This window comes from Gallinula chloropus (genome assembly GCF_964237585.1).
Source record: "Gallinula chloropus genome assembly, chromosome: 3".
NCBI lineage: Eukaryota > Metazoa > Chordata > Aves > Gruiformes > Rallidae > Gallinula > Gallinula chloropus.
The window spans coordinates 77,643,189-77,656,519 of record NC_140087.1 but is presented as its reverse complement, the minus strand read 5'-3'; the positions used below and the strand labels follow the sequence as shown (position 1 = coordinate 77,656,519).

Sequence of the window (13,331 nt, the reverse complement as noted above, 5' to 3'; positions counted from 1 at the left end):
GCAGGGAGCTGAGTGCACATACATTTTAGCGTGCTCTTGGGAAAGAAGTTGGTTTTGGAATGAGGCAGTTTGTGCTTCTTGTGCAAGGAGAGAGCTGGTGGTGGGGCTGCAGTGGAGTGGGCTCACCTGAGGAATTGTGCTGGAACTTGCCACGCTGGTGGGTGACAGGGATGCTGGGGAGTGGGCACCTGGTGACACCCTTCCTGGAGGCAGAAAGAGAGCTCTGCTCTTTGCACGCATCGCTCGTGCTGGGGTCACTGCAAACTGCCCCCTTGATAGGTGGTAGGTGAATGCCTGCAGAGACCAAAAAGGACCTTGTAAGTGGAGAGTGGTGGGCAGGGTGGCTGGGGGCTTAGAAAGGGCTTTTTATTTTTCCTTAGTTTTTAATCAGTTGGAAGCAGCAGTGCTGAGGTACTGACAGGCTGACTCCTGCTCTTACCTCTGAGGGCAGAGTGATTGCAAAGAATGTTTATCAATACAGTGAGAGGCGCTTTATTTTATATATATATATATAAAATTATATATATATAATATAATATTTATATATATAATTCCTCCCAGATTTAGCTGGGTCCAATCCCTTTGTCGTCCCAAACAACTCCAAGTGCACACTAACATGAGAGAGTGACCCCAAAAATCGTTGAATCGTAGAACACTGTGGGTTGGGAGGAGCCTTTAAATGCCATCTAGTCCATCTTCAGCTACATCAGGTTGCTCTGTCTAACCTGACCTCCAACACCTCCAGTGCAGTTATGCTTTCCCTCAGAAAGCATTAGGAAAACTCGGTAGGGCTTTTCTTTCTTTTGCTTTCCAGTTTCAGCAGCTGCACAGGGACAGGATGCGTTTCAACCAACCAACCAGACTTCCACAGTGCCACCCATGGGTCATTTTGGGACAGCCACTCCCTGTACCTACCACCAGGTTGAAGGGTCTTCTCTTCATTTCTCCTGCCTGATCTTGGCCTTAAGAAAATGAAGGATAAAAGAATATGTGAGGAGAGAGAAAGAGAAGCGGGGTACAGCATTCAAGGAGCTAACCTCTCTTAGCATGGCCATTCTGATGAAGGAGGGGATGCAACCCATAAAACCAACACTATACGAGGCGGATTAATTGCCTTTACACTTCCAGTTGTTGATTGCTCACCAAGCTCTAGCTGAAACACAGGAGTCATTTTTCACTTTGGGCCTTACCTATCCAATTCTGCTCTCTCTCCTTTTGCAGCCAAGCGCCTCACGCTGTTACATACATCCCCTCTGAAGCAGCAAGAGATGGGAAGGCAGTCCGGAGTCTGCACTGAGGGCGACTACCTTTATGCTGCTCCACAAGCCTCCCTTTGTCTGCCCACGCCTTAAACTGATGACAGTATCTTGTTCCACGTGGTAGTACCACTGCTGTCTCCCGAGAGTAATACTACAGCTCGCTGCTCTTTCACAAAGAAAAAGGGGTTTTGGAGTCCAGTGAGGACCTGCTTTTAAGGTACTCTTAAATCCTGCCTCCTCCTGCCCACCACCAGCCCTGATCTGAAGAGCGTTTGAGGCGGGTTTTGACATCGTGCTGGATCCACAGAGATACACAAAATGGTGCATGCAGAGAAGTTTCCCTAAAGATACTGGAGAGCTGACTGTGGAAAATAAGCGCGAGGTGAACGGCTTCTTGGAGGATCAGGCGCTTGGACTTACCACATCTTCAGGGTCTCTTGGCAAGGCAGGTGCTGAGCCCTGTGGAGAGGCACTGCAGTGCTGCCAGGAGCCCTGTCAGATGGACCTGGTGACACAGGGATAGCGGAGAGCAAAGGCGGCCACTTCTCCCAAGGCCCACTTCTGCAGCACAGCAGAGATGCCTGGAAAGACCAGAACACAGCGCTCAGCCTGAGCATCCAGCCTGCCCCCTTCGACTCCCACCTGGCATCTATCTGGCAGGCTCCTTACCCTACTGCTCTGTGTAAGGACCCTCTGCCTGATGAAATCACTTCAGGCTCCCCATGCCATTGCTAGGAAGGGGGGTGGAGGGAGCAGGGTGTGACGTGCACCCTTTCTTACTATCCCAACATCCTTGTCACAGACAGAGAGCCAGATCAGGACCAGAATTGCCCCTTCCCATCACTCGCTCCTGGGCAGATCCATCGAAGAGAATGAAGGGGGGTCTCTGAAACCTAGAAACAGTACTAGAGAGAACTGTGCAGGGGGACGTGGCTCTAGAACTCAAGCAGCGCACTGTCCCGCTGAGCCCTTCCTTGGCTCACTCAGTGACTTCCCAGGGATTGCACCACAAGTGCTCCATCCCCAGCCCACGAACTCAGAGGCTCCATCACCCGGGTTGTGAATATGGACTGAGAAGAAGCTGCAGGTGAGGTCGAAGGGAAGAGCTGAGTTAGCTGACCTCGCGCCTTTACAATCAACCCATCTGATGAGCCGGGCACTCAAGATTCTTCAATCAGTCAAGGAAGCTCAGCTTGTTTGTATCCTTCATAAAGCCAACCTACTCTGACACAGAGCCAGCACATGAGGACCAGCCTCCAAGAACCATTTCTCTCTGAAATCAAGGTGCTTTTTACATTTGGCTGGGCCATCAGTGCATATTCCAGCCCTTCCCATCCTTACCTCCTTCTTCAGGGATCCAACAACTGCCACAAAACTGCAAGTCTGAGTCAGTGCTTCCGCCGCGCAGAGCTGTGTATCTGGGTTGGAAGTTGGGAATGCTCCCACGGTAGACAGCAACTGGGGCGTGGTACTTGTCTTCCAAATGAGGACAGCACAAATTGCTGAAATCTGCGGGATCTGATACCGAGAGGTGAAAACACACTCCTCTCCTCACCACCGCAAAGAGGAAGACTGAGACACCAGTGGTGCCCTGGGGCTCTAAGCCCTAGCCTTACGTGACCTCACAGTACTACAGCACAACCACAACATACTCAAATTTGCATGTGTGTTGCTAGTTGCCCATCCACAACCACAAGATTTCTTTCCTCTCCTTTCATTGGATGTATTGGGTTGCAAGGGACTTTTTAAGTGAGCAGGGACATCTGCACTAGATCCGGTCACTCATAGCCCTACCAAGCCTGACCTTGAGTATCTCCAGGGATGGACCCTTCAGTAGTTGAGGACAGCCGCTCAGTTATTGCTGTAGAACAAATCAGTCCACGGCAGGTGGCAAAAATACCAGATAAAAGATACGCTCTTGGATCAATCTCTCTCTGCCGTAAGCATGGGGAGATCCTAACCATGCCAGTGAGGTGTGTGGTCACCTTCCTGCCACTGCTGCGCACAATAGAGCTAAAGCAATGCACTCTGCTCTCAGAGGTGAGCAGGTACACGCAGCTCTCCCACTGGCACTAGAAATACCAACACCAGCTCCACCATGCTTGTCTCCATGGGCTGCAGGGCAATCTGTCTCCTCAGTGCTTGTAGTGTCTCTGCCCTCCTCCTCACTCACCTTGGTGCCTGCACGGTTGCTTACATCTTCTCACTCCCTTCGGCTGGTGTTTTCTCTCTCTTGGGCCTGCAGAGAGCTTCTAGCTGCTTCTTGCAGAAGCCACCCCTGCAGCCCCCCTTCTCCACCAGAACCCAGCCACACAAAACTACAACATCTGGTAAAACAGATCTCAGGTGGTAGCAAACTGCAGGTCATGATGAAGTGACATGCTTCAAGATCTGATGTTTAACCTCAGCACCCTCTGACATTCTGAGCGATTGAGCCTTAGCATTTGGGTGCACACACACACACTTTGTGCAGCTCCATCCTGCCCACAAAACAACTATATGGTCCCACGCTGCTCCTGTTAAGCTGTTTGAAAACTTTCTCGAGCTGGGAAACTCAAATGATCCAGCAGATCTGCAAGGACTACGACTTCCACCAGGCTCTGCAAGATCCCCAGACACCAGCGTTCCAGAGCCAGGTCCCAAGATCATGCAATCTAGAGAGATGAGTCCCTGAGTGCGCCCTGCTACCAAAAAGCAGGAGTTAAAAACAAGCAAGCAAACAATCCCTGCTAAAAAAAGCTTCAGAAGGTTTAGATCAGGCTGCTCGGTTCTCACCTCTTAGTGTAGGGATGCACCAACACCTGCTGCTTTCAGCCCTCCCTCTCTTCTCTCATCACTTCTCCCTTCTGTATGGTGAGGGACTGGCATGTGCCTCCCTCCCTCTGTTCCTTGAATCTCAGGGTCAGAAGTGCTTTCTCGGTCCCCATGTAAGGCAAACCCTTCATTTCTCACAACATGGGCACGAAAACCATTTCTTTTCTATTTTTCCAATATCCCCTTTCCTATGAGGCCACAGCTTACCTCTCCACAGCTTCTGTAGGACACCTTCTGCCCACTTACTGCCCGGCACCCCATATGTCCCCCTGAAACCCGCTGCCCTGAGCCCCTCTCCTTCACCTCTCCAGGGCTGCCCCAAAGCACTGGGAGGCAATCCAATGGCACTGGTCACCGCGCCTCACCAGTCCCTTGCATAGGGTGAGGGACACAAGGGACAACAGGCAAGAGACATCTCCTGAAATGGGAAGAGAAATTCAGCTCCAGGGAGGGGGTGATTTCTCCTGTCATGAGACTGGGACTCTGAGCTTGGCCAGGACATCTCAGGTATCTGCCAGTGCACCCGCAGCTCCCAGAGACTTGGAAAGGGCCCACCTGGCAGGTCTCTGCTTCTTGTCTGGCTCAAGAAGCCGCCTAATCCTTTACTTCCAGCGCTTCCAAAACCCATCTCTTACTTCACGGGCAAATGTGTGTCAGTATAAACATGTAGGTGTGTTTGCATGTCTCTTGCTTTCTCAGTCTGCATTCAAATACAGGCTTTTCATTTTCACAGTTACAAATTGCGTTTACGCACGGGTTTTATTTCTTTGGTGTCTCTGCAGCTTCTTCAGGAAGAGGAACTCAAGGTACAAAACTTTTGGAAAATATTAGCCTTTTAATGACTACAAATATTAAATACTATCCTTAAAAAATATCTCAAATCAAAAGCTATAAACTCTTGGATAAATTCTGTTCCTCAGGCAGGCAGAATAAAACCAGCACATCTGCCGTTGCCTTCACGTCCCGCTCTCCACACCTCTGCGTCGCTGCTTGAGCACTCCAAGCCTTTGCTCAGCATTCAGCTCTTAAGATGTCAGTGAGGCTTTTTGCCACATGCTGAGGTTGGCTGGCAGTGCACTCCTGCAGCTCGGAGCCCATCAGCCGGTAGAGGGCCACTGCAAGCTTGGTCACCACAGCCTTGATGTTGCCACTCCACAGAGGCAGGACGCTTCTTCCCAAGAGGAACCAGAGAGTGGGCAGGCCGTAGAGCTTGGCAGCTTGGGGTCTCCGGGGATAAACCCATGTCACAAGCTCTGTCGGGCAAGAAAGAAAAGCTTCTTAACAACCTTAAAGCAAACAACAGTATTATACCCCACTTCAGAACAGACAAACCCCTGCCAAATACATTTTGGTATATGCCTTCTGCAGGAGGGACACGCTTTATCAGCTGTTCCACTATGACAAGGCATTCCCTCTAAATAGTCCCTCCAACACTTCTTGACTCAGAAGGGGAGAGCAGCTGCAGCAGGTGATACCTGAGATGTGTGCTGTGACGTCGAGCAGAGCTTGGCCACTGAGCGACCGCACTCGTTGGGCCAGGGCTTGCAGCATCAGCGTGTTATCTGAAAGAGAAACAGTCATTTCTGCTCACTCTTCTGAGGTTCTAAGGCACCAAATATAAAGAGGGGGGAAGGGAGGGCAAGGGTAAGGGCACTTTCTACAATAAAATTCTTCCAGTTTCTGAGTCCTTTTCTTCTGGTTTTCCTCAAGCTTACTTTGAGGATTATGAAATTAAAAAAGAAAATTTCTCCTTTCACATTTGTCAATCCAAACCTGAGTGCTCTACAAGCAGCTGTGTTAAACATTGCACATCAGAGCCCTCACAATTGAAATCACATGTAAGCAGTGAAGAGCTTGAACCTCCTGGAGCTTTGCAGAAGCAACCTTCTCTCTCCTCAAAGGACAAGGGTGAGAAAGCTGACACGTCCCCATGTCCATAACTGTTGCCTGCATTGGTCTGCAAGAGTCCAGCCTCACCAGTTTGATCAGCCAAGCAAAGTTTTCCTTGCAGCATCAGAACTTTTTTCACAGACAGCACAAGCTATCAGCAGACTCGGGGTTGAGTTGGCTCCGAGGCAGAGGAGTCAGAGCTCAGCCTTACCTAGGTGAGCAATGCATGCTTCCAGCACCTTCGTGGCTGCAGCATAAATCCCCGACTGCTTTGAGTTCAGGTTCTCAGTGACCGCTAGCACCAGGGAGACCAGCACTGGGTGTAAGGCATCTCTGAGCATGGGTATCATCAAAGCCAGGACCTCTAGTGCCTGCTGGTTCACTTTTTTGTTGCAATCCCGAAGTCTCAGGCCAAACACATCAAAAATCTGTTCAGAAAACAAAGAAGATGAAAGCTGGATTCAAATGTCTTTCTTTCAAGAAGGGATGTAGAAACAAGTACCCAGCAAGATAACCGGGTAACTCAATCCTTCCTGTCAGGGCAGCACTTGCTAACACAATGTCACTGCTTTCCCGGGGGGCTACTAAGGGCTGGGAAGGGCCTTAAGGGGGAAGGAGCAGTAGAGATCCCCTATGTACCTGGACAATGTTGTTGGAAAGGAGCTGGGGGCTGCTCTTGCAGTACTCTAGTAGGAGCCCCACTCCCTCCAGTCTTGATTCAAAATCCTTGTCTGACAGGAGCCTGTAAAGCTCCTGCAGCTGGTTGGTTTCTTCCGCAGTCTGAAGTGACCTGTGACACACAGCCCGACGGGGTAAGAGGCGTCTGTCAGAGCCACATCTCAAGCTGAAAAATAAAAGGAAGATGTGTAGGACAAGGCAACAACCTCTGTCCCGCCTCATCTCTACCAGAAAGAATTTCCTGAGGAACAGGCTGGTAAAGCTTGTCATCTGCTTTGTCGGATAGAATGGAAGTGCTCAGTACCCTCCAGTAGTAGGCAGCTCGTCCTGAGGCATCATTGAACTGCTCTTCCTAGGATTCTTGTGGACCTTGTCAGATGGAGCCGCACATTTAGGACTTTCCACTCCCTATAGAAGAAAAACATGAAGCTATAGACTATCAAATTTTAAAGTATTTGCTTAGAACACAAGTAAAAACCAGGATCAAGGCTACCAAGACATGCTTAGGGAAACACGTTATAGAGAGAGGGAGAGATGCCAGCGATTCAGGGATGTCTGCTCTTTGTTTCCAAAAACCCAAGGCTGTAAGGGCTACCATAATGAGCAGCAGTAGAAAATCCTGAATTCATTAGTCTTGAGCACAAAGAGGAATTTGGTTCACACTCACTCTCCCTGTTCCTGCAGAGTAAGTCGAAAGGAATGGGGGTGAGGGTTGGGGAAAATGGAGGCAGGGGAGAGAGTTTCTTCTGGATGCTGAATTGATGAAGCTTCTTCCAGCTCCACAGCACATGACAACACAGCAGGATTGTGATTGCCCTGTGCACCTTTTGTATATTTGCAATTTCTCCTTCCCTTTCCTGTTTGGGGCTGATAAACAGGCTGAGGTGCAACACTTCATTCCCAAGATCAAAACGATTCAGTGGAAGAAGAAATAAGATCGGGTATCTATAATCTCACATGAGTATTCTCACTTCTTGCAGAAAAGAGGCATTTCTCCTGCCAAGTACTTACTTTCTTCTTGATTGTTTCCATGACTTGTTTCAAATCATGTGAGGGGCCAGACTGGTTCAAATACTTGGCAAAATTTTGATGACTCATCAATACATTAAGCATCTGCCGTCCATAATACCTGACACAGGAAAGAGAAAAAGGAATGGCTGCTTTTGCATCTGAGCGTTCCTCTCTCTTCTCCCCTGGCAATAAGCCAGGAAAACGCGCCCATGAAATAAGCTGAGATCTTAAACTCGTCACGTGTAATGCCTATTACCTATTCAGCAAAGAGATACTTAGTTCCACTTACTGCCACTGCCCGGGAAGCCACCCTTCTCTGGCTGAGGGAGAAACTGGGCTAAATCGCCTCACGCTTGCTATTTACGATTCTGTACTACATGTATGCAGAGGGGCAGCTAGCTGCTTGTGTGTTCTTAGCATCTAGTAATTTAAACTAAGAATCGAAATAGGGGGGATTGGGTTTGGCGCTATGAAATTGTAACTGATCAAGATCGCCACCTTGTGTCCTGATGAGAATCCTGAGCGAGCCTCACCACCGTGTTCACCAGCTCGTCGGTATTAATGTGTTTGCCTGAGAGGAGCTTCTTAGCCCCGATTGTTTCTATCGTCGTCAGGAGGTGTTCAGCCGCACACTTCCGCACCATGACATTGCGGTGCCTGCAAACAAGAGAACAAGCACTGGAACAGAGGGAAAGGGAAAGCCAGGAGCACAGGCTTTGCTCACAGCATGCTCCCTGTCCTAGCTGAGGAGGAGGCATGTGTTCTCGCTGCAGCTTTTGCCACCTGCACAAGATCCTGGCCTCAGATAAATACAAACGTTGGCATTTTACAAAGGAAGGAAAAGGGAGGAATTCCAGCTCCCTGGACTATGTGACAGCTCAGTTCCTTTCATTTCCCTCTGTCTGAGAGGCAATTCTGGGAAAGACAATTCATCCTGACCGGTCAGGGGGCTCCCAGGACACTGACAGAACTGCAGCAGGATTCAGCCTTATCCCACCTGTTTATCTCCACTCTGCTTTTGCAGGGGCAGGGAGCAGGGGCAGCTTCTGCAAGAAGCAGCAAGCTGCTACTGCAGGCCCAAGAGAGCAACCGCCAGCCGGGCGCAAGGCCGGACGTGCCGCTGAGCAAGGCCGAGCCCATGAACAACGGCCACAGTGCCTCTGGGAATCACATTTAGGAGAAAAAAACCCCACAAGCAGCAGCTTTTTGCCCCCAGAGAAGTGAGTGAGAAAACGTAACAAAGTCTGCAGGCACCACAGTCACCGCAGAGGGGTGGGGAGGCCCATTGCAGGCGCCAGAGAGAAACCTGCAAATCTGCACAGCCGAGGACAAAAAATGGCGGGAAAAATCCCTGTGGGGCAGGAAGCTGCAGAATATCCAGCCATGCAACCGCTTTGAGCTTTGGCAAGAGGTACATTGCAATGTTTTGCCCTTTTCCAAAGCTGAGGAAAGGGTAGCAGTTGTTTTAGCCACGTTGTCCTTTCCAGAGGGTGGGGAGCCTGTTTGAAACAGGCCCGGCACAAAGATCTGATGGTCAGCACTTGCTTCAGCTATCCCTTGGGTGTCAGCCTGGGAAGCTGCCTGTAAAATGGCTTACCAGGTTAAGGCTAACCTGCAGCAGCACTTTGGAGAGAAAATGGAGCTGGAACGACAGTGGTGGTCAGGCTTCTCTCAGCAGGGGCCCCGCCTGTTGAGCAGGCTGTGCTGCACCTAGCAGGTTCTCCCCCACACGCTCTGTGTGCCAGCAATGAACCTCCTTATTTCTCAAGTTAATGGGATAATGATGCTGGGTTTTAACTTGTGCCTCTGTGATTAGCACTGCTAAAGGTCCAAGGCTGCTCACTGCTGGAACTGCCACTGTCCCTCCCCCCTTTGTGGAAACAAAGTGGCTGCAGTAGGACACAACTTGATACAAGAGAAAGGGAGTGAGGGGTACCAGAAAACCTAACCACTGAGTTCACGCATGGTGCAGGAGAAAGGACCCTTCCCGACCAGCATTCCCCTTCTGCCTCCCATCCCTTCCCCACACACACACAAAGGCAAACGATAGCATGAAGAGAAGAACTACTTACTGGATTCCACTCGCCATGAGAGCAGTCATGGCTCGTGCAGGAGTCACATTCTGCACCATGAGCCCCAAGGATCGACTGGCTCCTTTCTGGATGAAATCACTGGAGTCCCCCATCCTCTGGAGCAAGGCCTGACATATCATATCAACGTCATGGTCCATTTTCTTCTTCAAGGTCCTGAAGAGCTCTCCGAGTGTGCCAATTGCAAAGCGAGATACCTTGGACCGCAGGTTGTTCACCTGGGGAAGTCATGAAGGGAAATGTAAGAATCACCCGGTAAAGGTACTCACTTCCCCCCAGGAAAAGGCCAAGGAAGCACAGTAAGAGCAAGCAGAAGAGACCACAGGCACAGAAACACACTTACTCTGACACAAACAACTTCACTTTTACAATACAATTTGAAGGAGACCGAACGCCTAAGCATAAAGTGTGCTGCTCAGCCCATAATGCTTACTGCTTGGATTTTAGGCCCTTTTATGAAGACAAGCAAATTCATTAAAGCAAGGGTTGGGTTTTAAGATCGAGGGACAAGATGCTAAATAGCTCAAAGAGGAGGCAGACAGATGCCCTCCGTGCCAGTCAGGATATCTATATGTACAGACAGATCCTACAGAACAAGTGACATATTGCCATTTTTAGGCCTCATTTTCTTAATAGCTACGAGGCAGACACTGAGTAGAGAAGTAAAGGAAGAAGCACGTGTCTACTCTACGCCCCATGGATGAGGCACAGGGGACACAGTTCAACACATTGTTCTTACCTCTTTGCTAACTGCCAAAGAAACATCACGAAGTCTGGGAAGAAGGACTTCGGAGTGGCGGATAGCCAGGCACCTGATGCTGAAGAGTCCCTTTGCCTTTTGCTCCCTGAAAAGCCATTTCAAGAAAGATTCATTTTTCTCCCCACCCAAGAACTGGGCAGTGAAATGCCCAGGCTGTCAGCTGGCATGTGATACATTCACTGTTTCGCTGGGACTGCAGGCCAGGACTGGGGACCCTTCCCCACTGCGGTCCCTGAGTGTTAACCCAGACTCCCACACTTGCAGCAGTTCTCTGCACCTCACAGGGCACCAAAAAGGAAGGGGGAAGAGAAAAGGGAGAGGGGCCAGACAAAGAGGCTGCACAAGGAGAAGGATTGTGGAAGGGGTTTCACCGTTATCTCAGTGTGAATGGAGCCCTAGTGACTCGATGCTGACCCAGAAATCAAAAGGACAAACAACATGCCTCTGGAATTCTCAGGACTCTACTCTTGTCTGTGTCTACCTTTTTTAAAAAAATTTTCTTCCCTCCTTCAGGGGAAATGACAGGCTGGGCATCTCTGCACCATGGCTTAGTGCATTTCTCAGAAAAAGCAACTCCCTGCAGGCGCTCACTTGCAGGACTCACTTGCAGGAGGACATAGGGAAGCAAATCAAAAGCTTATACTGGGACTGCTTTGGAGTGGTTTCACTAGTTCCTTTTGGACATCTGAGCTGCCTGGCCTCGGAGGCACTAGAAAAAAGCTTCTCATTTACCTGCACACTGACAGGGAGAAAGAGCAAACAAGGTGTTTTCTTACCAGTCATCGCTGCTGAGCCATGTCAGGGCATTGAGCAGCTCCTGCTGTGGTTCAGCAAAGGGTCTGACTTCCCAGGCACTTCCCTCGTCTGCCTCCTCTTCCCAGTCCAGGAAGTCCAGAGCAGTGGCAGGCTGCGACATCCCTGTTAGGACAGGGTCAGGCATCAGCATCGCATACCCCGGGGCAAGGCATCCCACCTGAGGAGCAGCTCCCAGGGCACAGTGTGATGTGTCACCCTCTGAATCTGAGAGTGCCTCTGTTTCCATTTGCTTCAAATGTTCTAGAACGCAGGGAGCTGAGTGCACATACATTTTAGCGTGCTCTTGGGAAAGAAGTTGTTTCTGGAATGAGGCAGTTTGTGCTTCTTGTGCAAGGAGAGAGCTGGTGGTGGGGCTGCAGTGGAGTGGGCTCACCTGAGGAATTGTGCTGGAACTTGCCACGCTGGTGGGTGACAGGGATGCTGGGGAGTGGGCACCTGGTGACACCCTTCCTGGAGGCAGAAAGAGAGCTCTGCTCTTTGCACGCATCGCTCGTGCTGGGGTCACTGCAAACTGCCCCCTTGATAGGTGGTAGGTGAATGCCTGCAGAGACCAAAAAGGACCTTGTAAGTGGAGAGTGGTGGGCCGGGTGGCTGGGGGCTTAGAAAGGGCTTTTTTTAGTCTTTGCTTAGTTTTTAATCAGTTGGAAGCAGCAGTGCTGAGGTACTGACAGGCTGACTCCTGCTCTTACCTTTGAGGGCAGAGTGATTGCAAAGAATGTTTATCAATACAGTGAGAGGTGCTTTATTTTATATATATATATAACATTATATATATATATGTCATATTTTATATGTATATATATAATTCCTCCCAGATGGAGCTAGGTCACATCCCTTTGTCATCTCAAACAACTCCCAGTGCACACTAACATGAGAGAGTGACCCCAAAAATCGTTGAATCGTAGAACACTGTGGGTTGGGAGGAGCCTTTAAATGCCATCTAGTCCATCTTCAGCTACATCAGGTTGCTCTGTCTAACCTGACCTCCAGCACCTCCAGTGCAGTTATGCTTTCCCTCAGAAAGCATTAGGAAAACTCGGTAGGGCTTTTCTTTCTTTTGCTTTCCAGTTTCAGCGGCTGCACAGGGACAGGATGCGTTTCAACCAACCAACCAAACTTCCACAGTGCCACCCATGGGTCAGGATTCCAATGGTCATTTTGGGACAGCCACTCCCTGTACCTACCACCAGGTTGAAGGGTCTTCTCTTCATTTCTCCTGCCTGATCTTGGCCTTAAGAAAATGAAGGATAAAAGAATATGTGAGGAGAGAGAAAGAGAAGCGGGGTACAGCATTCAAGGAGCTAACCTCTCTTAGCATGGCCATTCTGATGAAGGAGGGGATGCAACCCATAAAACCAACACTATACGAGGCGGATTAATTGCCTTTACACTTCCAGTTGTTGATTGCTCACCAAGCTCTAGCTGAAACACAGGAGTCATTTTTCACTTTGGGCCTTACCTATCCAATTCTGCTCTCTCTCCTTTTGCAGCCAAGCGCCTCACGCTGTTACATACATCCCCTCTGAAGCAGCAAGAGATGGGAAGGCAGTCTGGAGTCTGCACTGAGGGCGACTACCTTTATGCTGCTCCACAAGCCTCCCTTTTTCTGCCCACGCCGTAAACTGATGACAGTATCTTGTTCCACGTGGTAGTACCACTGCTGTCTCCCGAGAGTAATACTACAGCTCGCTGCTCTTTCACAAAGAAAAAGGGGTTTTGGAGTCCAGTGAGGACCTGCTTTTAAGGTACTCTTAAATCCTGCCTCCTCCTGCCCACCACCAGCCCTGATCTGAAGAGCGTTTGAGGCGGGTTTTGACATCGTGCTGGATCCACAGAGATACACAAAATGGTGCATGCAGAGAAGTTTCCCTAAAGATACTGGAGAGCTGACTGTGGACAATAAGCGCGAGGTGAACGGCTTCTTGGAGGATCAGGCGCTTGGACTTACCACATCTTCAGGGTCTCTTGGCAAGGCAGGTGCTGAGCCCTGTGGGGAGGGACTGCAGTGCTGCC

At 49.8% G+C, this 13,331-nt stretch overlaps 1 protein-coding gene across 1 annotated transcript; it reads right to left on the bottom strand.

Annotated features, from left to right (window-relative positions):
• Positions 1-5,084: 5,084 nt before the first annotated feature.
• On the bottom strand, positions 5,085-11,418 carry LOC311189457 (TOG array regulator of axonemal microtubules protein 2-like; the record flags this gene model as incomplete). Its single annotated transcript, XM_084261121.1, has 10 exons — positions 5,085-5,326; positions 5,549-5,635; positions 6,175-6,391; positions 6,603-6,753; positions 6,946-7,049; positions 7,653-7,770; positions 8,151-8,309; positions 9,725-9,960; positions 10,482-10,587; positions 11,279-11,418. 10 exons carry the CDS (start codon positions 11,416-11,418, stop codon positions 5,085-5,087), a joined length of 1,560 nt encoding a protein of 519 aa, XP_084117247.1.
• Between the last annotated feature and the right edge of the window lie 1,913 nt (positions 11,419-13,331).